The 26,529-nt window shown below is 43.1% G+C and overlaps 1 protein-coding gene across 6 annotated transcripts in view; it reads left to right on the plus strand.

Annotated features, from left to right (window-relative positions):
* The window catches only part of LOC135548887 (glutamate receptor 4), a 184,262-nt gene that overhangs the window by 115,397 nt on the left and 42,336 nt on the right, over window positions 1-26,529 (plus strand). For all 6 annotated transcript variants that reach the window (XM_064978952.1, XM_064978956.1, XM_064978955.1 and 3 more), the window contains 4 exons: window positions 1,013-1,171; window positions 7,822-7,989; window positions 8,183-8,287; window positions 9,297-9,401. In XM_064978952.1, the coding sequence (XP_064835024.1) occupies window positions 1,013-1,171; window positions 7,822-7,989; window positions 8,183-8,287; window positions 9,297-9,401 (537 nt within the window). The remainder of the gene's footprint in view (window positions 1-1,012; window positions 1,172-7,821; window positions 7,990-8,182; window positions 8,288-9,296; window positions 9,402-26,529) is intronic.

A 26,529-nucleotide genomic window follows, 5' to 3' on the forward strand; every position in this document is an offset into this window, starting at 1 on the left:
ATGTCATTCTCTTCCTCTCTCTCTTCTTCTCTGCCCTCTGCCTCCATCACTCTCCTTACCTCTATCTATAAATGTCATTCTCTCCTCTCTCTCTTCTTCTCTGCCCTCTGCCTCCATCACTCTCCTTACCTCTATCTATAAATGTCATTCTCTTCCTCTCTCTCTTCTTCTCTGCCCTCTGCCTCCATCACTCTCCTTACCTCTATCTATAAATGTCATTCTCTTCCTCTCTCTCTCTCTCTTCTTCTCTGCCCTCTGCCTCCATCACTCTCCTTACCTCTATCTATAAATGTCATTCTCTTCCTCTCTCTCTTCTTCTCTGCCCTCTGCCTCCATCACTCTCCTTACCTCTATCTATAAATGTCATTCTCTCCCTCCCTCTCTTCTTCTCTGCCCTCTGCCTCCATCACTCTCCTTACCTCTATCTATAAATGTCATTCTCTTCCTCTCTCTCTTCTTCTCTGCCCTCTGCCTCCATCACTCTCCTTACCTCTATCTATAAATGTCATTCTCTTCCTCTCTCTCTTCTTCTCTGCCCTCTGCCTCCATTACTCTCCTTACCTCAATCTATAAATGTCATTTTCTTCCTCTCTTCTTCTCTGCCCTCTGCCTCCATTACTCTCCTTACCTCTATCTATAAATGTCATTCTCTTCCTCTCTCTCTTCTCTGCCCTCTGCCTCCATCACTCTCCTTACCTCTATCTATAAATGTCATTCTCTCCCTCCCTCTCTTCTTCTCTGCCCTCTGCCTCCATCACTCTCCTTACCTCTATCTATAAATGTCATTCTCTTCCTCTCTCTCTTCTTCTCTGCCCTCTGCCTCCATTACTCTCCTTACCTCTATCTATAATTGTCATTCTCTCCCTCTCTCTCTTCTTCTCTGCCCTCTGTCTCCATCACTCTCCTTACCTCTATCTATAAATGTCATTCTCTCCCTCTCTCTCTTCTTCTCTGCCCTCTGCCTCCATCTGTACCAACCGCTCCATCTCGCCTCCCTTCCCCCAACTCCCAGGGGTTTAAGGACATCAACCTCGAGCGCTTCATGCACGGAGGGGCCAACGTGTCGGGCTTTCAGCTGGTGGACTTCAGCAACCCCATGGTCATCAAGCTGATGCAGCGCTGGAACAAGCTGGACCAGAGGGAGTACCCAGGCTCCGACAGCCCCCCGAAGGTAACACCCTACCTGGGGGTTAATAAGTCCTCTTTCATCTTCACTAATGTCCTGCCTTCTCCCCCATCCCCTGCAGAGGGACAGCTCCCTCCCATGGTACACTATGCCTGGGGGTTCTCTGGTGTATCTCTCCTCTACGGTTTGGAGGATAGCACCCAGGGAGGATTTGACAGAGCTGAGTCAATCAGGTTCAGACAGGAGACCTTTTCCAATGCCATCCGTCTGGGCTCACTTTATGTGGCTTTAGGATTCTACAACACCAACTGCAGAGGTGCTAGGTCAGAGGTGCTAGGTCAGAGGTGCTAGGTCAGAGGTGCTAGGTCAGAGGTGCTAGGTCAGAGGTGCTAGGTCAGAGGTGCTAGGTCAGAGGTGCTAGGTCAGAGGTGCTAGGTCAGAGGTGCTAGGTCAGAGGTGCTAGGTCAGAGGTGCTAGGTCAGAGGTGCTAGGTCAGAGGTGCTAGGTCAGAGGTGCTAGGTCAGAGGTGCTAGGTCAGAGGTGCTAGGGCAGAGGTGCTAGGTCAGAGGTGCTAGGTCAGAGGTGCTAGGGAATGGAGATGTTCACACACACTTAAAATACCTTGCCATACCTGCTAACTTTTGTGCATTCGTATCTGCACTGTCAAGGGCCAGGTGCAAGTCAAATTGTATTTGTCACATGCGCTGCATATAACAGGTGTAGAAATGCTTACTTACAAGCCCTTAACCAACAATGCAGTTTTAAGAAAAACAAGTGTTAAGTAAAAAATAGACAATAGAAAATAAAAATAACAAATAATTAAAGAGCAGCAATAAAAATAAATATCGAATAAAATGTTATTGGTCACATTCAAATGGTTAGCAGATTTTATTATTTTTCTTAAAACTGCATTGTTGGTTAAGGGCTTGTAAGTAAGCATTTCAACATGCAGTGCAGCAATATCACCATGCAGCAAAATTCTGGTGCTTCTAGTTCCAACAGTGCAGCAATATCAACAAGTAATCTTACAATTCCACAACAGCTACCTTATACACACAAATCTAAGGGATGGAATAAGAATATATAGAATATGTAAACATCATTATTAAAGTGGCATTAATAAAGTGACTAGTGATCCATTTGTTAGTGATGATTTATAGTCTGTATGTAGGGAGCAGCCTCTCTGCCTTATTGATAGCTGTTTAACAGTCTAATGGCCTTGAGATAGAAGCTGTTTTTCAGTCTCTCGGTCCCAGCTTTGATGCACCTGTACTGATCTCGCCTTCTGGATGATAGCGGGATGAACAGGCAGTGGCTCGGGTAGTTGTTGTCTTTGATGATCTTGTTGGCCTTCCTGTGAAATCAGGTGCTGTAGGTGTGCTGGAGGGCAGGTAGTTTGCCCCCGGTGATGCGTTGTGCAGACCACACCACCCTCTGTAAAAGTTTGTCAGGGTTTTGGGTGACAAGACAAATTTCTTCAGCCTCCTGAGATGAAGAGGCGCTATTTCACCACACTGCGTGGGTGGACCATTTCAGTTTGTCCGTGATGTGCACTCCAATGAACTTAAAACCTTCCATCTTCTTCACTACTGTCCCGTCGATGTGGATAAGGGGGGTGCTCCCTCTGCTGTTTCCTGAAATCCACGATCACCTCCTTTTGTTGACTTTGAGTGAGAAGTTGTTTTTCTGACACCACACTACGGGTGCCCTCACCTCCTCCCTGTAGGTGGTCTCGTCATTGTTGGTGATCAAGCCCACTACTGTTGTGTCGTCTGCAAACTTGATAATCAAGTTGGAGGCGTGCATGACCACGCAGTCATGGGTGAACAGGGAGTACAGGAGGGGGCTGAGCACGCACCTTTGTGGGGCCCCAGTGTTGAGGATCAGCGAAGTGGAGATGTTGTTTCCTACCTTCACCACCTGGGGGCGGCCCGTCAGGAATTCCAGCACCCAATTGCACACGGCGAGGTTGAGACCCAGGGACTCAGGCTTAATGATGAGCTTGGAGGGTACTATGGTGTCAAATGCTGAGCTGTAGTCAATGAACAGCATTCTTTTGGTCCTAAACTTGGTGCTCTGGTGCTCACTTGCTGTGCGGTAGCAGAGAGAACAGTCTATGACTAGGGTGGCTGCTGTCTTTAGATAGAGATTTCATCATCTGTGGATCTTTTTGGGTGTTATGTAAATTGGAGTGGGTCTAGGCTTTCTGGGATTATGGTGTTGTGAGCCATGACCAGCCTTTCAAAGCACTTCATGGCTACAGACGTGTTTGCTACGGGTCAGTAGTTATTTAGGCAGGTTACCTTAGTGTTCTTGGGCTCAGGGACTATGGTGGTCTGCTTGAAACATGTTGGTATTACAGACACTTGCCAATTGGTCAGCGCATGCTCGGTGTACACGTCTTGTTAATCTGTCTGATCCTGCGGCCTTGTGAATGTTGACCTGTTTAAAGGACTTACTCACATTGGCTACTGAGAGCGTGATCACGCAGTAGTCCGGAACAGCTGATGCTCTCATGCATGCTTCAGTGTAGCTTGCCTCAAAGCGAGCATAGAAGTAATTTAGCTCGTCTGGTAGGCTTGTCACTGGGAAGGTCGCGGCTGTGCTTCCCTTTGTAGTCTGTAATAGTTTGCAAGCCCTGCTACATCTGACGAGCGTCAGAGCTGGTGTTGTACGATTCAATCTTAGTTCTGTATTGACGCTTTGCCTGTTTAATGGTTTGTCGGAGGGCATAGCGGGATTTCTTATAAGCTTTCGGGTTAGAGTCCCGCACCTTGAAAGCGGAAACTCTAGCCTTTAGCTTAGTGCGGATGTTGCTTGTAATCCATGGCTTCTGTTTGGGTTATGTACTTTCAGTCACTATGAGGACGACGTAATCGATGCACTTATTTATTTTATTTATTTTTATTTAATCTTTATTTAACTAGGCAAGTCAGTTAAGAATAAATTCTTATTTACAATGACGGCCTACACCGGCCAAACCCGGACGACGCTGAGCCAATTGTGCGCCTCCCTATGGGACTCCCAATCACGGCCGGTTGTGATACAGCTTGGATTCGAACCAGGGTGTCAGTAGTGATGCCTCTACCACTGAGATGCAGTGCCTTAGAAGCCAGTGACCGATGTGTTCTACTCCTCAATGCCATCGGAAGAATCACGGAACATATTCCAGTCTGTGCTAGCAAAACAGTCCTGTAGTGTAGTATCTGCATCATCTTCTTTATTGACCGAGTCACTGGTGCTTCCTGCTTTAGTTTTTGCTTGTAAGCCGGAATCAGGCGGATAGAATTATGGCCAGATTTGCCAAATAGATGGCGGGGGAGGGCTTTGTACATGTCTCTGTGTGTGGGGTAAAGGTGGTCTGGAGTTATTTTTCCCCTGGTTGCACATTTAACATGCTGGTAGAAATGAGGTAAGATGGATTTCAGTTTTCCTGCATTAAAATCCCCTGCCACTAGGAGCGCCGCCTCTGGATGAGCGTTTTCCTGTTTGCTTATGGCCTATACAGCTCATTGAGTGCGGTCTTAGCACCAGCATCAGTTTGTGGTGGTAAATAGACAGCTACAAAAAATATAGATGAAAACTCTCTTGGTAAACAGTGTGGTCTACAGCTTATCATGAGATACTCTACCTCAGGCGAGCAAAACCTCAAGACTTTCTTACGATTAGATTTCTTGCACCAGCTGTTGTTTACAAATAGACACAGAATGCCACCCCTTGACTTACTAGAGGCAGCTGTTCTATCCTGCCGATGCAGCGTAAACCCGCCAGCTGTATGTTATTCATGTCGTCGTTCAGCCGCGACTCTGTGAAACATAAGATATTTAAGTTTTTAATGTCCCGTTGGTAGGATATCGTAGCTCGTTGGCTAATAGGACTTATGGTAGAGACAGATTACTACACGTTGTCTGATCTTTACAAGGCACCCCGACCTACATCCCCGATATCTCTTTCTCATGCGAATCACAGGGATTTGGGCCTTGTCGGTTGTCTGAAGTAAATCCTTTGCATCCGAATCGTTAAAGAAGAAATCTTTATCCAGTACAAGGTGAGTAATCGCTGTCCTGATACCTAGAAGCTCTTTTCGGCAGAAACATTTAAGTACAAAATAAGTTACAAATAATGCAAAATAACACACAATTGTTTAGGAGACCGTAAAATGGCAGCCATCTCCTCCAGTGCCAAACAATGGGATTGTATCTCAATCCTCTCTCTGTCTCACACCTGTGGACTTTCTCAGTGATGGAATAGTAGAGCCCAATGCCTGAGGGAGCTCCACTCTTGCTAGGGGGTCATGGACATGGGCACTGGTGCTTTAGCTAACTTTAGCTGGCCTGCTGCACTTGACTGCACTTGACTGCACTCTATCAGGCTTGGCTTGGCTCAGCTATGGTGGGCTTGGGTGGACTACAGTGGGTTAAAGGGACAGTTCACTTTTTTGAAATTCTAGCTCATTTTTGACATACTGAGGGTGTCGTCATTTCATCCAAACCATTTCTTAAGCTTGTTTGCTGGTTACTTAACAACATCCAGAGTGTAGCGATCTCAGGGGAAACGGACCCAAAAAGCCTTGGGAAATAGCTCTGCCTAACTCAGAGAGGAGCCCGGTTGCTTTCCCTATGCTTTTAAATGTACTGGATCAATTCATTTTCACCAGCATGGCTTCAAGCTCCAAAAATGCTAGCCATGAGATTCTGGTTGCTGCTAAATATCCAGCAAAGGTACTTAAAAACGGTTTGGATAAAACAACAACAAAGAAGTTGAAAATAAACTAAAAGTTAAATAAATAACTCTCCCTTTAAGGGTCTCGGTGACCAGCAGTCACCCTCCACCCGCTGCATGGGATAGAGGGGAGAAGGGTGCAGGGAGTGATGGAGGGAGGGAGAGTGGTAGGAGGTAGAAGAGAGAGGGTGAGAGACTGGGAGAAGAGAGAGAAAAACCATTGGACCATTTCAGTTTGTCCGTGATGTGTACGCCAAGGAACTTAACTTTCCACCTTCTCTACTACTGTCCCGTCGATGTGGACAGGGGGGTGCTCCCTCTGTTGTTTCCTGAAGTCCACAATCATCACCTTTGTTTTGTTGATGTTGAGTGTGAGGTTATTTTCCTGACACCACACTCTGAGGGCCCTCACCTCCTCCCTGTAGGCCGTCTCGTCGTTGTTGGCATTCAAGCTTACCACTGTAGTGTCGTCTGCAAACTTGATGATTGAGTTGGAGGTGTGTGTGTAAGAGTGTGTTTTTGATCCCTTATCACCATTTCAATGTTCTCCCGACCAAATAGCCTCTCAGTCTCTGCTGTACACTAGCCTCATTCATCATTGCTGTATTGAGTGGAGCACCACTATGTCCTGGTCACAGTCTAGATGCAGGTCAACCAAACAGCCACAACACCCTCATAACTCTTTGGCAGCATTGTCCCTCTTATCTCTTCAAGTGCCCAGGCTCTTATTGATGGCGTGCCTGTGCCAGTTGGTGCTAACCTTCGTGCCCAGGGTGCTGGCATCAGCCGGGGTTATCAAACTGTTTACCCCCCCCTTGCCCCACATTGATATAGGAATCATGTCTGCCCCAACAGGGGCTTGATGTATCCACAGACATATACACACAGAAGACGCACACACCCTATGCCCCCCACCCTCCACACACACACACACACACACACACACACACACACACACACACACACACACACACACACACTGCGCCCCCCACAGAGATCTGTAATGAGCGAGGGATGGATGAGGGAGAGCTGGGTTAATGAGTAGGATTCCCCTAGGCCAGAGGCAAAGTTACAGTGCCTTCAAAAAGTATTCACACCCTTTGACTTTTTCCACATTTTGTTGTGTTACAGACGAAATTGAAAGTAGATGAAATAAAACATTTGTGTCACTGGCCTACACACAATACCCCATAATGTCAAAGTGGAATTATGTTTTTGGAAGTTGCAAATTAATAAAAATGAAAAGCCGAAATGGCTTGAGTCAATAAGTATTCAACCCCTTTGTTATGGCAAGCCGAAATAAGTTCAAATCGAACACAACACATCACTGAGTACCACTCTTCATATTTTCAAGCATGGTGGTGGCTGCATCATGTTATGGGTATGCTTGTCATCGGAAAGGACTGGGGATTTGTTTTTTTAAATAAACGGAATAGCGATAAACACAGGCAAAATCCTTCAGGAACACATGGATTAGTCTGCTTTCCACCAAACACTAGGAGATGAATTCACCTTTCGGCAGGACAATAACCTACAACACAAATCTACACTGGTGTTGCTTACCAAGAAGACAGCGAGTGCTCCAGAGTCAATGATCAACAACCAATTTGACAGAGCTTTTATTAATTTAGAAAAGAATGATAGGCAAATGTTGCACAATCCCGGAGTGGAAAGCTCTTAGAGACTTACCCAGTAAGACACACAGTTAAAATATTTTTTGTTTAGATTGACCATTTTTTCTCTCTCAATTAAATCAATTTTTAATTCCACTTTGAAACACAACAGAATGTGGAAAAATAACTTGTGCTTTATAGCATAGGTTATTGCGATCTGTTTGGCTTCACAAGCCGATGTTGCAATGTGACAAACATCTTCCTTGCCGCAAATCATGTGTGTTATTCCCAGTGCACACACGCAGAAACCTTTCCCTCTTTTCATCCCCCTACCACACACACACCTGATGATTCTCTCAGTACACGTCGGCCCTGACGTACGACGGCGTGATGGTGATGGCAGAGGCCTTCAGGAACCTGCGTAGGCAGAAGGTTGACATCTCTCGCCGGGGCAACGCTGGGGACTGTCTGGCTAACCCCGCCGCCCCCTGGAGTCAGGGCATTGACATGGAGCGCACCCTCAAACAGGTATCTAGCACTGCACCTCAAAGCCATGTCGGTTCATGAATTACCTCATTTCTGCTAACTCTATGATGTCCACAAAGGACAAACTGTCAACACTACAAACGGTTTCCTATGAAATGTTCTCATATTTAAAATAGAATTAAGGTATACCTGCATTCTATGTGACTGTGATGATAGTGTTTTGTCCTGTGTACAGGTCTGGCTGCAGGGATTAACAGGTAATGTCCAGTTTGACCACTATGGACGCAGGGTCAACTACACCATGGACGTGTTTGAGCTGAAGAACAACGGACCCAGACGAGTAAGATGACTACTGGTCCACCCACCTAACCCCGTCATTTGAAAACATAATAACTATATGTTTAAATGTCTATTTACCTTATGTTTCATTTTATTCTCAATTTACATCACTGCCCATGCTTTCTAGCTATCACCATAATAACTACACCATAATACCACTATACCATAATAATTTGAATAACAAATAACTTTGTTTCATTTCATTTTCAATTTCCATGGTTTAAAATGCCAGAAGAGAGTGAACATCTGTTTATCTGTTTATCATCTTATTATTGTCTGTGTGTCTGTAGAACCTGGGTATTGTGTATTAGTGATGAACAGTGATACTCAGGTTTTGAGAATGTGTGTATTTTGCCGTGTCCTGTATATTATTTTCAGTGCTGTGTGTGTGTGTACGTGCAGGACTCCAGCCAACTACGGTACGTGAATAGAGAGAGGTGGAGCAGTAGAGAGTGATGGAGGAGGGAGAGGGGGATGAATTGGAGGGGTGGTTGGGCCTACCCACAGGCTGGCTCTGCATGCTTAGGGTCAAATACACCATGCCATCCCTTTCTCTCTCCCCTCCCTTCATCCTGCTCAATGGCAGACACCACCAGGATTAAATAAAACCCTGTCTAGGTTTATTATATACCATGTATAAAACAGTATATAACCATTTCTTTGGCAGACATTTTCACTTCCTTCGCTTGACTCACCTATGATATGACTCAGACTCATATACTGTATAATAAAAAACGAAACATTGTGCATTTTTATACATGGCACAACCAAGCATACAATTTGTGTGACTCTTCTCCTTTGCTTGTATACACAGAATATCTCAGATAGTCTCATAGATCTTAACACCACATAATTAATAAAAAAATACTGGAAACGACACATACTCTACGGTGAGTAATCATGACAAACGCATTCAAACAACGAAGAAATCATACCACGCACACACACACACGCTCACACGCACACACACACCCTGGCCGTTTCACTCACTGTCCTCTCATTGTCTCCAGATGGGTTACTGGACGGATTCAGACAAGCTGGTTCTGATCCAGAATGAAGCCCTCAATCCCAACGAAATCATGGAGAACAGAACTGTCGTGGTCACCACTATCATGGTAAGACGCACTACAACCCTACTAACACACAAGCGCATGTGTACACACCGCACACAGAGACACACGTGTTCGCCGACACACAAGAGAGACACAGACACACTCTAGCACTCTCAAGTCTTAAGCTGTGTTTGAATATCCATACTAACATACGGTATACTACATACTTAATGAGTATATACTATATACTATTAGTTCATTTTAGTACACTGTAAAGGAACGGTATGCTTTCGGTTGAGCGTACTAGAGGTCTAGCGCTGTCAAGTCTCAGTGACCTCCCCAGAAGAGCTTTACTTTCCTTCAGTCACACACACACCTTATCCAAAACATCAACACTGGCACTGCAGATGCTTTCGGTTGAGCGTACTAGAGGTCTAGCGCTGTCAAGTCTCAGTGACCTCCCAGAAGAGCTTGACTTTCCTTCAGTCACACACACACCTTATCCAAAACATCAACACTGGCACTGCAGATGCTTTTGAGATGTCTCAGTGTTCTCCCTAGAAGAGCTTGACTTTCCTTCAGATGGCACTGCAGATTGTGAAAAATGTCACTAAGTGTCACACACACACCTTATCCAAAACATCAACACTGGCACTGCAGATGCCGGTTGAGCGTACTAGAGGTCATGAGTCTCAGTGTTCTCCCAGAAGAGTCTTTCCTTCAGTTTGTCCAAAACAAAATGCATGAGCTGCATTCTGTATCTCAGTGTTCTCCCAGAAGAGCTTTACTTCAGTCACACACACACCTTATCCAAAACATCAACACTGGCACTACTTTTGAGATGTTGTTCCACTAGGTGTGATGCATTTTAACAGCTGTCGTCTAGTCCCCTTTCCATGTGCATTCTGTATCCTTGCCAGACAAAGTCAGATTCTATTACTCAACACACACACACACACACACACACACACACACACACACACACACACACACACACACACACACACACACACACACACACACGTCTATTCTACTACTCACACGTCTTACTAGTCGGCCTACAGGACCCAACTGATACCTGTTTGCTTGGTTTCTGTTAGTTAAATTTGGACTAATACTGTAACCACAATTCAAAATGGCCACCGGTTGCATGGAATGTTAACTAAGGGGACCAAATGAGAAGGATTTTCATACTACCGAACCGAGCTGAGCCGAGCCAAAGCAAGCTGTGCTGAGCTGGCCTGGTTACGCATCCATCATAGTTGCTGGAACTGAGCTGAAAAGGACAATGTTTAAAGATCATTTCCACAGTTTGGCACAGTTTGGTTTGGGTCGGCATGATATTGTGAAAACGGTTGAAGATGTGCTGTGTTTCTGAGAGTGAAGGTGGCTGACTAGATAAGAGGAGATGGAGAGAACAGGGTAAGAAAAGACAGAGTGAGTAGAGGAGGGATGGAAATGGGATTGGAGAGTCATACCTCAGCAGAATCCTCCTCTTTTCAGCCCCTGGTGAGGAAACCCATTTTAAGAAACTGAGAAACTGGACACAAGCAGAGCCCAAATGAAAGCCCATATTGGGAAACTGCCGGACGGTATTGGACGTAACCAGAGCCAGAGTGAACCCCCTAAAGAAACAGACTGATGCAACAGAGAGCTGCGTCATGACTTCTAATGCACACCTTATTAGTTAACTGACCCAAGGGATGGATCTATCCAGAGCCAAAATGAACCCCCTCAAGAAGACACAAAATGGACACAGTCTGACCAAATTATGTGTTTTTTTAGAAGGAGAGAGATAGAAGCCACAATGGACCCTTCGTCCTGTCTAAGGCCACGAGAATGCTTGTTCTTCTTATCAAACATCACATCAACATGGTTGTACTTAACTGTGTGTGTGTGTGTGTGTGTGTGTGCGTGTGTGCGTGTGTGCGTGTGTGCGTGTGTGCGTGCGTGCGTGCGTGCGTGCAAGCAACTCTAGGATACAAATGTTCTTATTGCATGAATTTCCATGCCTGGCATATTCCAGGTGATTATGGTTGATACAGTATTTTATATTGAAATGGATGTTTAGATGATTTTAACGAACTGACTTGAAAAATGCTCTGAGGCTGCTCTGAATCTGTGAGTTTCCATTCAGCTTTTGTATATACGAGCTTTATACCTTCTAAAGCACTGCCTAATTTCAGCTCATACAAACCACATCACCACGCTTCCATAGAGCATGATAATATCAGTGTTTAACTATGCTGGCTGTCTGGGATAGCATCTGTAATGTGTGTTTGCGCTTGATAATGCACTTGATAATGCACTTGATAATGTTTGTTTACTGTAATACACACCAATTAAGCTTTTACTTCCGTAATACATTCTTTGCCAACTATGAGAAGCCGAAACTGTAACTCAAACCTGGTTTGGTAATGCATTGAACCTCAACTGTACAGAAGTTTGTTATTGTCAGATACAAAGTTTATCGATAAAGTTTTGGGAGAGGATGGATGAGATATCAGGAGTGGGTCAGTTGTTATACTTCCTAATATGTATGCCGTCTAGGAGCTCCCCCTTGATTGGCCTAAAGTGCAGTGTCATTCACACTAAACTTTGAAAATAGCCAGGTAGCGTCTGTTCAGCTGTTTGTCATGTAAATATGCAATTATTTCTGATGACAAGCCTTCATTTGGACTGGTATAGTAATCCTTCATCCACAGTGGTAGCCTTGAATATGGCTCATCTTGAGACTGATAGTAAATTTCTTTGTCCGTCGCTCGCCCGATTCATAGGCTATATTCTTCAAAGCGTTTCACACAAAAAGGCCATTAAAATTGGTGTAAAGTCAGATAATTAAATACTTTATCACAATGGCACTCTGACTGAATGTATTTTGGCTTGGAGCTGCACACCTTTTTAGGCCTACAGAACTGAATGTCTCCTTATGGTAGCGAGGTAAACGTCATGTTTTAACCTTCTCAGAGCGTACATGTGACAAAATGGTGCCAAACCCCTACAAGGGACCAAAGGAAAACATTTCCTAATGTCTTTAGGACGTCCCCTGTTTGCTGATTGGTATGTCAGAATCAGAAAGGTATTTGAGAACTAGAAATGAGGGTATGTCAGAAATCAAATATCCATTTCACCCTCATATCAAGGACAAGGTAACAGAATGGTGTCTTATCCCAACCACAGCAGCTGGGGGGACTTACCGATAGCACTTGAACCTCAGCTGAGAAAGCACCTTGGACGTTTTCATATAGCTTTTTCTTCATAATTCTTGAAATTTGCTCAATTTATTAAATGTCATGCAGGAAAGTGAAAAATAAAGGTTTGAATTGTGCAAGTGGTGGTTGGTGATGACTGGGACACAGAGGAGCTGTTTTGAGAGAGAGAGAGAGAGAGAGAGAGAGAGAGAGTGCGTGTGTGTGTGTGCGTGCGTGCATGTCATTTTCTGTTTGTTGTGTGTGTGTACATGTGTGTGTTTCTGTGCCTTGTCTATACTCTATAAGCCTTAATGGTTGCACTTAGATTCTTTGTTGACAGGGCCTATTATGGGCTTTGCTTTCATCTCCACTGTGTAATTGCATTGATATCACTGACATGAGAAGGGAAGTTGCATCTTTCCATCTTCACCTACTTCTTGCCCCCTCTAAAATAATGTGTGTGTGTGTGTGTGTGTGTGTGTGTGTGTGTGTGTGTGTGTGTGTGTGTGTGTGTGTGTGTGTGTGTGTGTGTGTGTGTGTGTGTGTGTGTGTGTGTGTGTGTTGAATTTGTGTGTGTGTGTGTGTGTTGAATTTGTGTGTGTGTGTGTGTGTTGAATTTTAGCAGGGAGTCACCATTGAGACCAGTGTCTCTTTTTCAAGGGAGCCATGCACATACAATTTCAAAAAAATCGAATACAATAGAAACGACTAAAATTCAGCACAGGCAAACATAAATATACATAAATACACAATAAACTAAAGACAAACACATTCTTCATTATAACATTCCTCTGTCCACTCTCTAAATTGGCCCAGGGACACTAAGGCCCTGTGTGTACTGTTTTTGGAGAAAAAGAAGTCCCCAAAGGCTAGTAAAACAAGAACAATTCCAGAGATTCGGGAATATTTCGCCAGCCCCCACATGGAAAACAAGTTACACTGAACAAAAATTGAGTTATAGTTCATAAGGAAATCAGTCAATTGAAATACATTCATAAGGTCCTAATCTATGAATTTCACATGACTGGGAATACAGATATGCATCTGTTGGTCACAGTTACCTTACAACAAAAAAGGTAGGGGCGTGGATCAGAAAACCAGTCAGTATCTGGTGTGACCACCATTTGTCTCATGCAGCGCGACATATCTCCTTCGCATAGAGCTGATCAGGCTGTTGACTGTGGCCTGTGGAATGTTGTCCCACTCCTCTTCAAGGGTTGTGTGAAGTTGCTGGATATTGCCTGGAACTTGAACACCATCTTCGTACACGTGGATCCAGAGCATTCTAAACATGCTCAATGGGTGACATGTCCGGTGAGTATGCAGGCCATAGAATAACTGGGACATTTTCAGCTTCCAGGAATTGTGTACAGATACTAGCGCCTTGGGGCCGTGCATTATCATGCTAAAACATGAGGCGGTGGATGAATGGCACGACAATGGGCCTCAGAATCTTGTCACGGTATCGCTTTGCATTCAAATTGCCATCGATAAAATGCAATTTTGTTCATTGTCTGTAGCTTATGCCTGCCCATACCATAATCCCACCGCCACCATGGGGCACTTTGTTCTCAGCGTTGACATCAGCAAGCCGCTCGCCCTCATGACGCACATCTGCCATGTCCCCGGTACAGTTGAAACCGGGATTTGTCCTTGAAGAGCACACCTCTCCATCAAAGGTGAGCATTTGCCCACTGAAGTCGGATACGATGGCGAACTGCAGTCAGGTCAAGACCCTGGTGAGTACGACGAGCATGCAGATGAGCTTCCCTGAGATGTTTTCTGACAGTTTGTGCAGAAATTCTTGTGCAAACCCACAGTTTCATCACCTGTCCGGTTGGCTGATCTCAGACCATCCCGCAGGTGAAGAAGCCAGATGTGGAGGTTCTGGGCTGACGTGATCACACCATGTCTGCATTTGTGAGGCCGGTTGGACATCCTGCCAAATTCTCTAAAATAATGTTGAGGTGGCTTATGGTAGAGAAATGAACATTACATTCTCTGGCAACAGCTCTGGTGGACATTCCTGCAATCAGCATGCCAATTGCACACTCCCACAAAACTTGAGACATCTGTGTACTGTAACAAAACTGCACATTTTAGAGCAGCCTTTTATTGTCCCTAGCACAAGGTGTATCTGTGTAATGATCATGCTATTTAATCAGCTTCTTGATATTCCACAACTGTCAGGTAGATGAATTATCTTGGCAAAGGAAAAATGTTCACAAAAAGGGCTGAAAAAAAATTGTGCACCGAATTTGAGAGAAATAAGCTTTTGGTGCATAATATTTTTGAGGGATCTTTTATTTCAGCTCATGAAACATGGGACCAACACTTTACATGTTTCGTTTATATTTTTCCAGTGTATTTTAAGCTTAGTGGTTAGGGTTAGGGTTAGAATTAAGGTTATGGGTTAGAGAGAAAGAGACATGGAGTGCTTTGTTTGGTGTTTATAACCCTAGTGTGATTGGATGTTTACGGTCAATATATAGCCAAGTATATAGTCTAGAGTTATGATGCTTCTTGTTGTACGTACTCATCATCTATCAGACAGACTGTATCTGTCAACTCACAAGCATTTATTGTCTTCAATATATAAGTGTGTGTGCAGATGTATCATGCTAATACAGGGCACAAGGGCACGTGCCCCCTCAGATTTGTCCTCCTTTAAAACATTTCAGTTGTTTAATTCAAATCAAATGTATTTATATAGCCCTTTGTACATCAGCTAATATCTCAAAGTGCTGTACAGAAACCCAGCCTAAAACCCCAAACAGCAAGCAATGCAGGTGTAGAAGCACGGTGGCTAGGAAAAACTCCCTAGAAAGGCCAAAATCTAGGAAGAAACCTAGAGAGGAAACAGGCTATGTGGGGTGGCCAGTCCTCTTCTGGCTGTGGAGATTATAACAGGTGGGTGGAGATTATAACAGAACAAGGCCAAGGTGTTCAAATGTTCATAAATGACAAGCATGGTCCAATAATAATAAGGCAGAACAGTTGAAACTGGAGCAGCAGCACGGCCAGGTGGACTGGGGACAGCAAGGAGTCATCATGTCAGGTAGTCCTGAGGCATGGTCCTAGGGCTCAGGTCCTCCGAGAGAGAGAAAGAAAGAGAGAGAGAGAGAGAGAGAATTAGAGAGAGCACACTTAAATTCACACAGGACAGGAGAAGTACTCCAGATATAACAAACTGACCCTAGTCCCCGACACACAAACTACTGCAGCATAAATACTGGAGGCTGAGACAGGAGGGGTCAGGAGACACTGTGGCCCCATCCGAGGACACCCCCGGACAGGGCCAAACAGGAAGGATATAACCCAACCCACTTTGCCAAAGCACAGCCCCCACACCACTAGAGGGATATCTTCAACCACCAACTTACCATCCTGAGACCAGGCCGAGTATAGCCCACAAAGATCTCCACCACGGCACAACCCAAGGGGGGGGGGACGCCAACCCAGACAGGATGATCACATCAGTGACCCAACCCACTTAAGTGACGCACCCCTCCGAGGGACGGTATGAAAGAGCCCCAGTAAAGCCAGTGACTCAGTAATTAATTAATTACTCAACTTCATATTTAAGCCAGAGTTTGACATAATTATTTATAAAAAAAGATTTATCAGCGATATTTGCAGAGGGCTGGACTGGACCAGGCAAAGAGTACAACCCCCTCCATTCTCCCTTGTAAGTGGTTCCTTCCAAGGTGCAGCGTGGAGCAAAGAGGAGGAGATGTATAGTGATGGGCAGGACTCCGAGGAGGTATGTTTGTACATCTATTTGATCAAGCTATGTAGCCTATGGATACTTTCTTATTGAAAGATTGAAAAGTGCTTTGTTGTTTTTCTAACACTAGCCACCGAGCAAGTTTGATGTTGGCTTTCTGTGGCAATTTTAGCATGTGAATCTTGGTGGGGCAAACTCCCCACTTGTTTTAGATGCATGCCAGCAAAGCCACTACACAACACAACACTAAACAATACATTAATTGCACTATAACGTTGACAAACTGTGCCCACAAACTGTTAGATAAAGCTGTCCCAACAGCAGTCCCAACACCTTACCACTGATGGCTATCAGCAGAGCCTTGTCAGGCAGCGAAACAGTTAATTCAGCCTCTTTTACTGCCTTGTAAAAAAAACATAGATGATATGGCTGACTTGCTTAAACAAAAGTGGTTTCTACTGACAATTGAGGTGTACAAACTATGGCATAAGGGGACGGCGAGCGGATAAGAGGCATTCATGAACGAGCTAGGATGGACCACTTTTGAAATGTACAGTGACAGAATTCAGAACATGGGCCGTTCTTACAGTATTCTCCCTGTACACCAAGTCAGAACCGTGGGATAAATAAAGAGGGCATATAAGCAGACAATGAAAGCTCTTAAAATATTTGATGATAACATTTATCTAAAATAGGCTATGGGCTACATGTGCACCACCAAGTCAGAACAGTAGGCTAAGTTATGAGGGGAAAAGGGACCACATTATTAGGGTGAATCACATAGGCAACTAACATTTTACTACAAAACATACACTTAGTATTGCTTTCTTAGCTACAGTATACATACATATCTCCCTGGTATGTTGCAGCAGCATACAATACATTTTTGGACTCGCCTTGTGCTCATTTGAACAGGAACTCACTGAAGTCAGAGATTTCCCAATTCCAAGATTCCAGTTTTGAATGCGGCAGTCATGCTGGATTGACAGCATGGCCAATATTGAATGTTTATCCTTTTACGCTTGGAAATGAGACCCTTAAATCCAGACTTGGGACCCACTCGACTGAATAGCAGGCTAGTGATTGCATTGCAATGCTTGCAGTTAGCCACTGATTCCTCCCAAACAACTCATTGCTGAATTTGCGATTTCCAACTTGTGTAATGTTTATGTCCAATGGCCGATGAGCACCAATACGTTTTATCTATTATTTCTCTTCATATGTGAATGTGACAAATAAAATTTTACCGGCTCAAATCGTTCAAAATTTGAAATTGTGTTTTTTATATTAGTTAAATGTAGATACTTCGAGCTACGGAATGATATATCATGCACTACAGTTGAGGAGCAATAGGAAAGTAATTCCGCATTGAAAGTTGATAAACTTGTAAATTCACTTTTGAGAAAATGGCCTTTGAATGTTTTGGTACTATTACTGGAGAGCCCTTCTTTGTCTACACCCATTCACCAAGAACCCAAGCTAACTTGCAAGCTGCTTCCAGGAACAAATGACAGAACAGCTCACTGAACATTACTCGCCCTAGCAGAGCTGGTTAGGCTGTTATGTTATCCAGAGCGCTGGTGACTGCAACTGTGCTGTCAGATTGTTGGTTTGTATATTCAGAGCATTTCGCTCTCTGAGTGTTCAGAGTGCACTCTGGACACTCTGGCCGATGAGTAGGGTTGATATGAACGTTCTGACCTCACAACAGCAGTCAAGTTAACTGGCTAACATTGGCTAACTTGCTACTTCCAGACACAAATGAGAAAACAACCCTCTCTGATCATTTTACTCACCCTAGCAGAGCTGGTTAGGCTGTTTTCATGTTATCCAGAGAGTTGGTGAGAACAAATTCTTATTTACAATTACGGCCTGGGAACAGTGGGTGAAATGCCTTGTTCATGGGCAGAACGACAGATTTTTACCTTGTCAGCTCGGGATTCAACCTAACAACCTTTCAGTTACTGGCCCAACGCTCTAACCACTACGCTTCCTGCCACACTCATTTAAAAAAAGCAGTGTTAGATTGGATTACCAAGACATACTGACCAGCTGGCAGACCAATCCAAACTCATCTCTCGGCATGTCCAGCCCACTCATTATCTCAGCCAACCATGGTTAGCGGGAATGTCTTTTTCTGTGGCTAAACCAACTAGACCTGTAATTTAACCATTTTATTCGTATTTTCAGATGGCATACAAGTTTGTTATGGAAGTTCACATGTTCGAGAAGGCATTTCTGCCAAAAACAATTTTTAATGTTCAAATGGCTCTCCTGGGAAGTAGTGTCCCACGACATACACCAAGTTTCCTGAAACAGGTCACATATGACAAGAATTGAAAAGAATTTGCCTGTAGATTGTCGACTTGATTCACGATGACGGCTAGCTAAGATTTTGAAAGTATCAGTCCAATCAAAGCTACTGTAGATATATAACGTGATTTGAAATAATTTTATTTGTGGCCAATGACCTTGAGCCTTCTTGGATGGGCACTTATTTTATTTGTTTAACCTTTTATTTAACTAGGCAAGTCAGTTAAGAACAAATTCTTATTTACAATGACGGCCTACACCGGGCCAATTGTGCGCTGCCCTAGCACAATAATAATGTTTCAAGCTAAATGGCAAATTATAGCATAAAATAAAAACATATATAGTGTGTCTTTCTAATCAATAGGCCAAGTGAAAATATACATAGGTGATATTTGGGTGTCTGTGAACCGAAGACACAGAGACCCCAAAAAATCAAGGCAACATTATATATCGAAATTAAGACATCATTTAGCCCCTTTGGAACCACAGTGTCTAAGAAGTACTGCTAAACTGCCTCTCTTTATTTGAGTTTACGTACAATATCGTCTCGTTTTGGTGAAATTTGAATCGTTCTATTGCTACAAAGCGCAGGGAGGAAGGTGAGCCGTGATTGGCTTCAATGCAGTGGCAACAGCATAGTCCGTGTTTTTATTTTGAAGAGCAGCCTCTGCAATGCGAAGTTTCAATGCTCGTTTAGTTTGACCAATATAAGCAGCTACACAGATGTATTTGAGCATGTACACTACATGGCCAAAAGTATGAGGACACCTAATGGTCGACCATATAATACCAAAATTATGGGCATTAATATGATGTTGGTAGGCTTTCCACTAGCTGTTTGAATATTCCTGCGGGGACTTGCTTCCATTCAGCCACAAGAGCATTAGGAGGTTGGGCACTGATGTTGGGCAATTAGGCCTGGCTCGCAGTCGGCGTTCCAATTCATCCCAAAGGTGTTTGATGGGGTTGAGGTCAGGGCTCTGTGCAGGCCAGTCGAGTTCTCCCACACCGATCTCAATAAACCATTTCTGTATGGATCTCGCTTGTGCATGGGGGCAGTGTCATGCTGAAACAGGAAGGGCCTTCCCCACAAAGTTGGAAGCACAGAATTGTGTAGAATGTCATTGTATTTTGTATCGTTAAGGTTTCCATTCACTGGAACTAAGGGGCTCAGCCCCAGACCATTATTCCTCCTCCACCAAAATGTACAGTTGGCAGTATGCATTGGGGCAAGTAGCGTTCTCCTGGCATCCGTCAAACAGAGATGGTGAAGCATGAGTCCAATGGCAGCGAGCTTTACACCACCCCAGCCGACTGGTGATCTTAGGCTTGTGTGTGGATGCTAGGCCATGAAAACCCATTTCATGAAGCTCCCAAGAACAGTTCTTGTGCTGACTTTGCTTCCAGAGGCAGTTTGGAACTCGGTAGTGAGTGTTGTGACTTTGTGTGGCCTTCCACTTCGCGGCTGAGCCATTGTTGCTCTCAGAAGTTTCCACTTCACAATGACAGCACTTGCAGTTGACCAGGGCAGAAATTTGACCAACTGACTTGTTGGAAAGGTGGCATCCTATGACGGTGTTCCGTTGAAAGTCACTGAGCTCTTCAGCATGGCCCATTCTACTACCAATGTTTGTCTATGGAGATTGCATGGCTATGTGTTTGATTTTATACACCTGTCAGCAACTGAAATAGCCAAATCCACTCGTACTTTTGGCCATGTAGTGTATATGACATTTGTGGTGCTATAATTAATGAAGCTTTTGATTTTGTATTCTTTACCTGTTCTCGGGTGGTAAAACACTTTCGAATTGGTCGTACAAAACTCGACTTCTTTTTGAAAGTTGTTTGTTTTCTGACATCAGAAATACCAGATGCATTGTAGTGTCTAAACACTCCATTGGTTGCCTGTTAGCCAATAATAAATTATTCAAAAGTAATTGTCGAACAAATTTGAAAGTATCAACTTTCAATGCTAAGGGGCCCATCCTATTAGAAGGGGAGAAAGAAAGTCCTTTACACAGGACTGACCCTTGGGCATCCGTTAGAGGACCTGGTGATATGTTGATCACCAAAAGTTCTTGTTGTGGTTCCAACTCAACCTCCTCAGGTGGGCTGGGGGTGGATTTCGTCCTCGTTCCAACTCAACCTGGGGGTGGATTTCGTCCCCGTCGAGCCCACCTCGTCTTCCTTTGGGTTCGCGCTGGTTGACTTAAAGAGCGGAGTTGATTCAGGAGGTATAAAAGTGACACTGCTCTGAACCTTCATGCTTGCTGGCATAGAACAGGGGAGTGATTTACAACAGTCAGAAGGACACTCTCATAATTACATTTGAACAAGCAAAGAGCTATGCATTAAAATAGACATACTGACAGAATTAAGCATAATGATTATGGCTCTAGATTGCAGGAAAAAGCTGTTTCAGGTGTTGAAATTCAACCCCCTTCCATCTTCACCTACTTCTTGCCCCCTCTAAAATAATGTGTGTGTGTGTGTGTGTGTGTGTGTGTGTGTGTGTGTGTGTGTGTGACGCCATGTCTACTTGTGTTCATTATCCACTGATGTGGTGTGGGAGATTATTGGCCAGCTTGTCACCCATGATCAACTTGGACATGAAGAGTCTTGAAAATACTCTCTTTTTAGTGTTCTTTCACCTTTCTTTAAGTATTTGTCTACCTTTTTCCCTGTTACATAGAACTTTGTCTACATATTTTACTGTAACCATTTTTATTTGCCCTGAAAAAAAGCTTCTGTGAAAAGAAAACCATTTAATGTAAATGTATCTCGCCAAAGTCTTGGAAAATGCCTCAGCTTTTGGTTTAGTATTGCTTCAAATGCAGTGTGATGTCGAGCAGAACCCCAGAATATATTGCCTGTTCTCAATATACATTTGGCCACGTTCCACGAAGACGTAATTTTTTAAGAAACTATGAACTGTCAACCGAGGGAGTTTTTTTATCTAGATTATTTTTCCCGGCATCAGCAAATCAGGAACGGGCAGCTTTAGCAGTTCCTGATGGAACCTTATTTTTACATAGAGTACAGGAGGCAAGAGAATGTATGCCGTTGGTCTCTCTCACACACACACACACACACACACACACACACACACACACACACACACACACACACACACACACACACACACACACTCTGTCTGTCTATATCTCTGACCCTCTGTGTTCTCACTTTCTTTCTCTCCATTTTTTTTTCTTTCTTTCGTTCTCTGTCTCTCATACCATACTTTACCACTCATGCACACACACACACACACACACACACACACACACACACACACACACATGCATTCATGCTACACACACATCCCAAGTGCTGCTACCAGACTCTTATTATACGGCTCAGTTTACAGTTTTTCCTCAATTGCTAAAACACCATTTCTGAAACCTTGCTCCATTTCCTGAAAACATTTAAACACAAAACCTCATCTTCAAGAACTATTTACATAACCTCTGACTCCTCTAGCAAAATGAAGCATTCGCCTAAAAACAGTTTTACCTGTGTTCAAAATCAAACACTGCTCTCAAATCATAAACAAAGTGATCAAAAGGATATACACTCTCAAGCAGTCAGAAAACAATACACCGAAAAATAGAAAACACATTGTTCAAAACATGCTCTGTGAATCTAAAAAAATATTCATATTTTTCCGTCATTGTCTTTTGATGAATGAAAACATGTTCTATCATAGTAGCTCAAAATTGATCAGAAATTACTACTCTGCTTTGCTCTTCCCAATTTTGTTTCTTGTTCTTCCTCCTCCTTGTACCCCTGTGTTTACAGTACTGTATACTGCATCTCACAAACTTGTCCTTTGTCTCTGTGATACTGTAATTCTTGTTCTTTGTTGATATGAACCTGCAACCAGTCAAAATCTATTGAGCAGTCAGTACTGTTAATAAATGGAAAGCACAATGTTTAGGGCCATACAATTAGTCCATTATACAGTATACAGTCTATAATGCACTGTACTACAGTATACAATACTAAAGGGGACAAAAATCAAAGGAGTAAACATGTGATCAATGTGCTTCCTCTTGTGTTTGGGCTGGGTCAGGCCAGAGCACTTCGTTGACATCACAAGCATTATTGTCCCTCCTGAGGCAACGGGGGAAGAAGCCTCTTGTGTGTCGTGTCCAGCCCTGACATGATTCCTCACCTATATCACCACAGGCTAAATCCATGGCTTGCAGCAGATTTACTCTGGTGTAGGGTTGTCTATCATACACTTTCCATCTCCAAGAGGAGAAAAACTCCTCAATCGGATTCAGGAAAGGCGAGTATGGAGGGAGGTACAAGTTCATAAACTGCCCATCGATGTTAAACCATTCCCTTACCCGAGCAGCTCGGTGGAAACTGACATTGTCCCACACTATCACATAGGTGGGAATGGGTTTCTCATTTATCTCTTGACCCTGCTCTTGAACCTGCTACTCAAATAAAATATATCTTAGATTGGCAATAAATCTTAGAAGGTGCTGGGTGTTATATGGACCGAGTGTAACATGGTGATGTCGAACACCATGGTGGCTGATAGCAGCACAGACTGTGATATTGCCACCTCGTTGACCAGGGACTTCAACAATGGCCCGCTGTCCAATCATGTTTCGGCCTCTCCTTCTCCTCTTTGTTAGATTGAAGCCTGCTTCATCGACAAAGATGAACTCATGGGGTCTGTCCAAGGATTCCAAGTCAAATATTGTCTGTGTAGAAATACAATATACTGTATGTAGGATTATGTAAGTCATATAGAGACAGTGCTATACTGTAGAGTACAATTAGGCATCTGATTCACATATATTGTATGTACTGAAGAGTAATGTCATTCACATAGTATGTGTAAGTACTGTAGACAATCTGGATTACAGTAAATGTTTCTGAATGTGCACTTACTTGCAAATACTGAGCTCGCAGTTCTTTCACCCTTGGTGAGTTGCACTCAAAAGGTACACGGTCAATTGTGGAAATGCTCACACTGTCGATTCACTGTCGATTCCCTGTCGATTCACATTGTCGATTCCCTGTCGATTCACACTGTCGATTCCCTGTCGATTCACACTGTCGATTCACATTGTCGATTCCCTGTCGATTCACACTGTCGATTCACTGTCGATTCCCTGTCGATTCACATTGTCGATTCCCTGTCGATTCACACTGTCGATTCCCTGTCGATTCACACTGTCGATTCCCTTGAAGTGTGTGTTGTCTTGTATCACTCGTTCCTGGATTTCTCTGAGTCGTATTGCATTATCTTGAAGGACCATGCCAACTATAACGGCCTCTTGCTCCTGAGTGAATATAGCTGTCCTTCCACCTGCATGTGGCAGCCTTGCAATTCAACAAAAAGTAGTTGTGCAGTTACAAAACATATTCATGCAGTACAATACTTAGTGATTAACTTTACAAATGTCTATTGAAACAGCCTCATATAGTGTAGTACAGTAAATATGCAATTACAACAATACAGTAGTATACTGCACCTGTTCTCTTCTCTGAATGTCCTGACTATGGTGGACACAGAACATCGGCTCAAATTGGGTTGCACTCTGAGTCCTGCTCCCCTCATTGTCAGTCCATGGACAAGAACATGGTCTGTAACTGTTGCTCGAATTCCATCAGATATTTCCACTCTTTTTCTTCCTCTTCGTCCTCCTCTTCCTCTTCCTTGCCCTCCTCCTCCTCTTCCTCCTCGTCGCCCACCTCACATACGCACTCGTCCTCGTCCTCTCACATTGTTTCGTCTATCCATTCTCAGACCTTCTCCTTCCCAACTTCAACAACCTGTTTGCTCTCTGAACTGGCTTATATTGGTTGTGTCGCATCATTTGAAACAGGTTAAATCAATTTTGATTGGTTGTGTTGAATCAATGACATATGTTCTCTATTTGTATTTGATTGTTGCCACTTGTGTTTACCAGTATGGATGACATGTGCATTAGAGTGCAGAATGTGTTTTGAGTTTTGCTGAAACGTCTAAGTGAGATCTGCAAATTGTGTTTTACCATTGAAATGGTTTACCATGTGAAATGGTTTTTTACTGTGTTTTACAACAGACTGTGTTTTACCATGTGAAATGGTTTAAGGTATTGACAACAGACTGTGTTTTACCATGTGAAATGGTTTAAGATTGACAACAGACTGTGTTTTACCATGTGAAATGGTTTAAGGTATTGACAACAGACTGTGTTTTACCATGTGAAATGGTTTAAGGTATTGACAACAGACTGTGTTTTACCATGTGAAATGGTTTAAGGTATTGACAACAGACTGTGTTTTACCATGTGAAATGGTTTAAGGTATTGACAACAGACTGTGTTTTAGGTATTGACAACATGTGTTTTACCATGTGAAAGGTTTAAGGTATTGACAACAGACTGTGTTTTACCATGTGAAATGGTTTAAGGTATTGACAACAGACTGTGTTTTACCATGTGAAATGGTTTAAGGTATTGACAACAGACTGTGTTTTACCATGTGAAATGGTTTAAGGTATTGACAACAGACTGTGTTTTACCATGTGAAATGGTTTAAGGTATTGACAACAGACTGTGTTTTACCATGTGAAATGGTTTAAGGTATTGACAACAGACTGTGTTTTACCATGTGAAATGGTTTAAGGTATTGACAACAGACTGTGTTTTACCATGTGAAATGGTTGAAGGTATTGACAACAGACTGTGTTTTACCATGTGAAATGGTTGAAGGTATTGGCAACAGACTGTGTTTTACCATGTGAAATGGTTTAAGGTATTGACAACAGACTGTGTTTTACCATGTGAAATGGTTTTAAGGTATTGACAACAACATGTGAAATGGTTTAATAAGGTATTGACAACAGACTGTTTTACCATGGAAATGGTTTTAAGGTATTGACAACAGACTGTGTTTTACCATGTGAAATGGTTTAAGGTATTGACAACAGACTGTGTTTTACCATGTGAAATGGTTCATTGCCAATGGGTTTTAGTGTTTTAGCAACTGAGTGAAATTTGTTCAGCCAATGGGTTTTGTGTGTTTTAGCAACTGAAATTTGTTCAGCTGTGTTTTAATGGGTTTTGTTTTACCATGTGAAATGTGTTTTATTGACAACAACTGAGAATGGTTTGTTCAGCCAATGGGTTTTGAGGACTTTGTTCAGCCAATGGGTTTTTGTTTTAGCAACTGAGAACTTTGTTCAGCCAATGGGTTTTAGTGTTTTAGCAACTGAGGACTTTGTTCAGCCAATGGGTTTTCGTGTTTTAGCAACTGAGAACTTTGTTCAGCCAATGGGTTTTAGTGTTTTAGCAACTGAGAACTTTGTTCAGCCAATGGGTTTTAGTGTTTTAGCAACTGAGAACTTTGTTCAGCCAATGGGTTTTAGTGTTTTAGCAACTGAGGACTTTGTTCAGCCAATGGGTTTTAGTGTTTTAGCAACTGAGAACTTTGTTCAGCCAATGGGTTTTAGTGTTTTAGCAACTGAGAACTTTGTTCAGCCAATGGGTTTTAGTGTTTTAGCAACTGAGAACTTTGTTCAGCTAATGGGTTTTCGTGTTTTAGCAACTGAGAAAAACTGTAACACTGCACCCCATCCCCCCTTCCCCAATACACGTGTAAATATTAGACTATACATTGTGCCTCCTGTATTACACTTGTGCTAAATGTTTATTCTATTCTACTGCGCCATTTACTTGATCTTGTATTATTTGTTGTTGTTGTTGCCTTGTTGAGAACGATTTGGTTGGACGTTATATCCCGTACATACAAGTGTCAAGTTTTGTATTAATTAACACACAGTAACATTGTAAATAATAGCCAGTGTAGTCTTCCATATCTATGTGTGTGTGTGTGCACACGTGTCTGCTATATGTCTGTTTTTGAGTGAAAGAACAAAGATAATCCAGCAGGCAAAAGTGGTTGAAATTATGTCATCATCAGGTCATAATGAGTGACGTTATAATGACATAAA

This window comes from Oncorhynchus masou, chromosome 11 (assembly GCF_036934945.1).
Source record: "Oncorhynchus masou masou isolate Uvic2021 chromosome 11, UVic_Omas_1.1, whole genome shotgun sequence".
Taxonomy (NCBI): domain Eukaryota; kingdom Metazoa; phylum Chordata; class Actinopteri; order Salmoniformes; family Salmonidae; genus Oncorhynchus; species Oncorhynchus masou.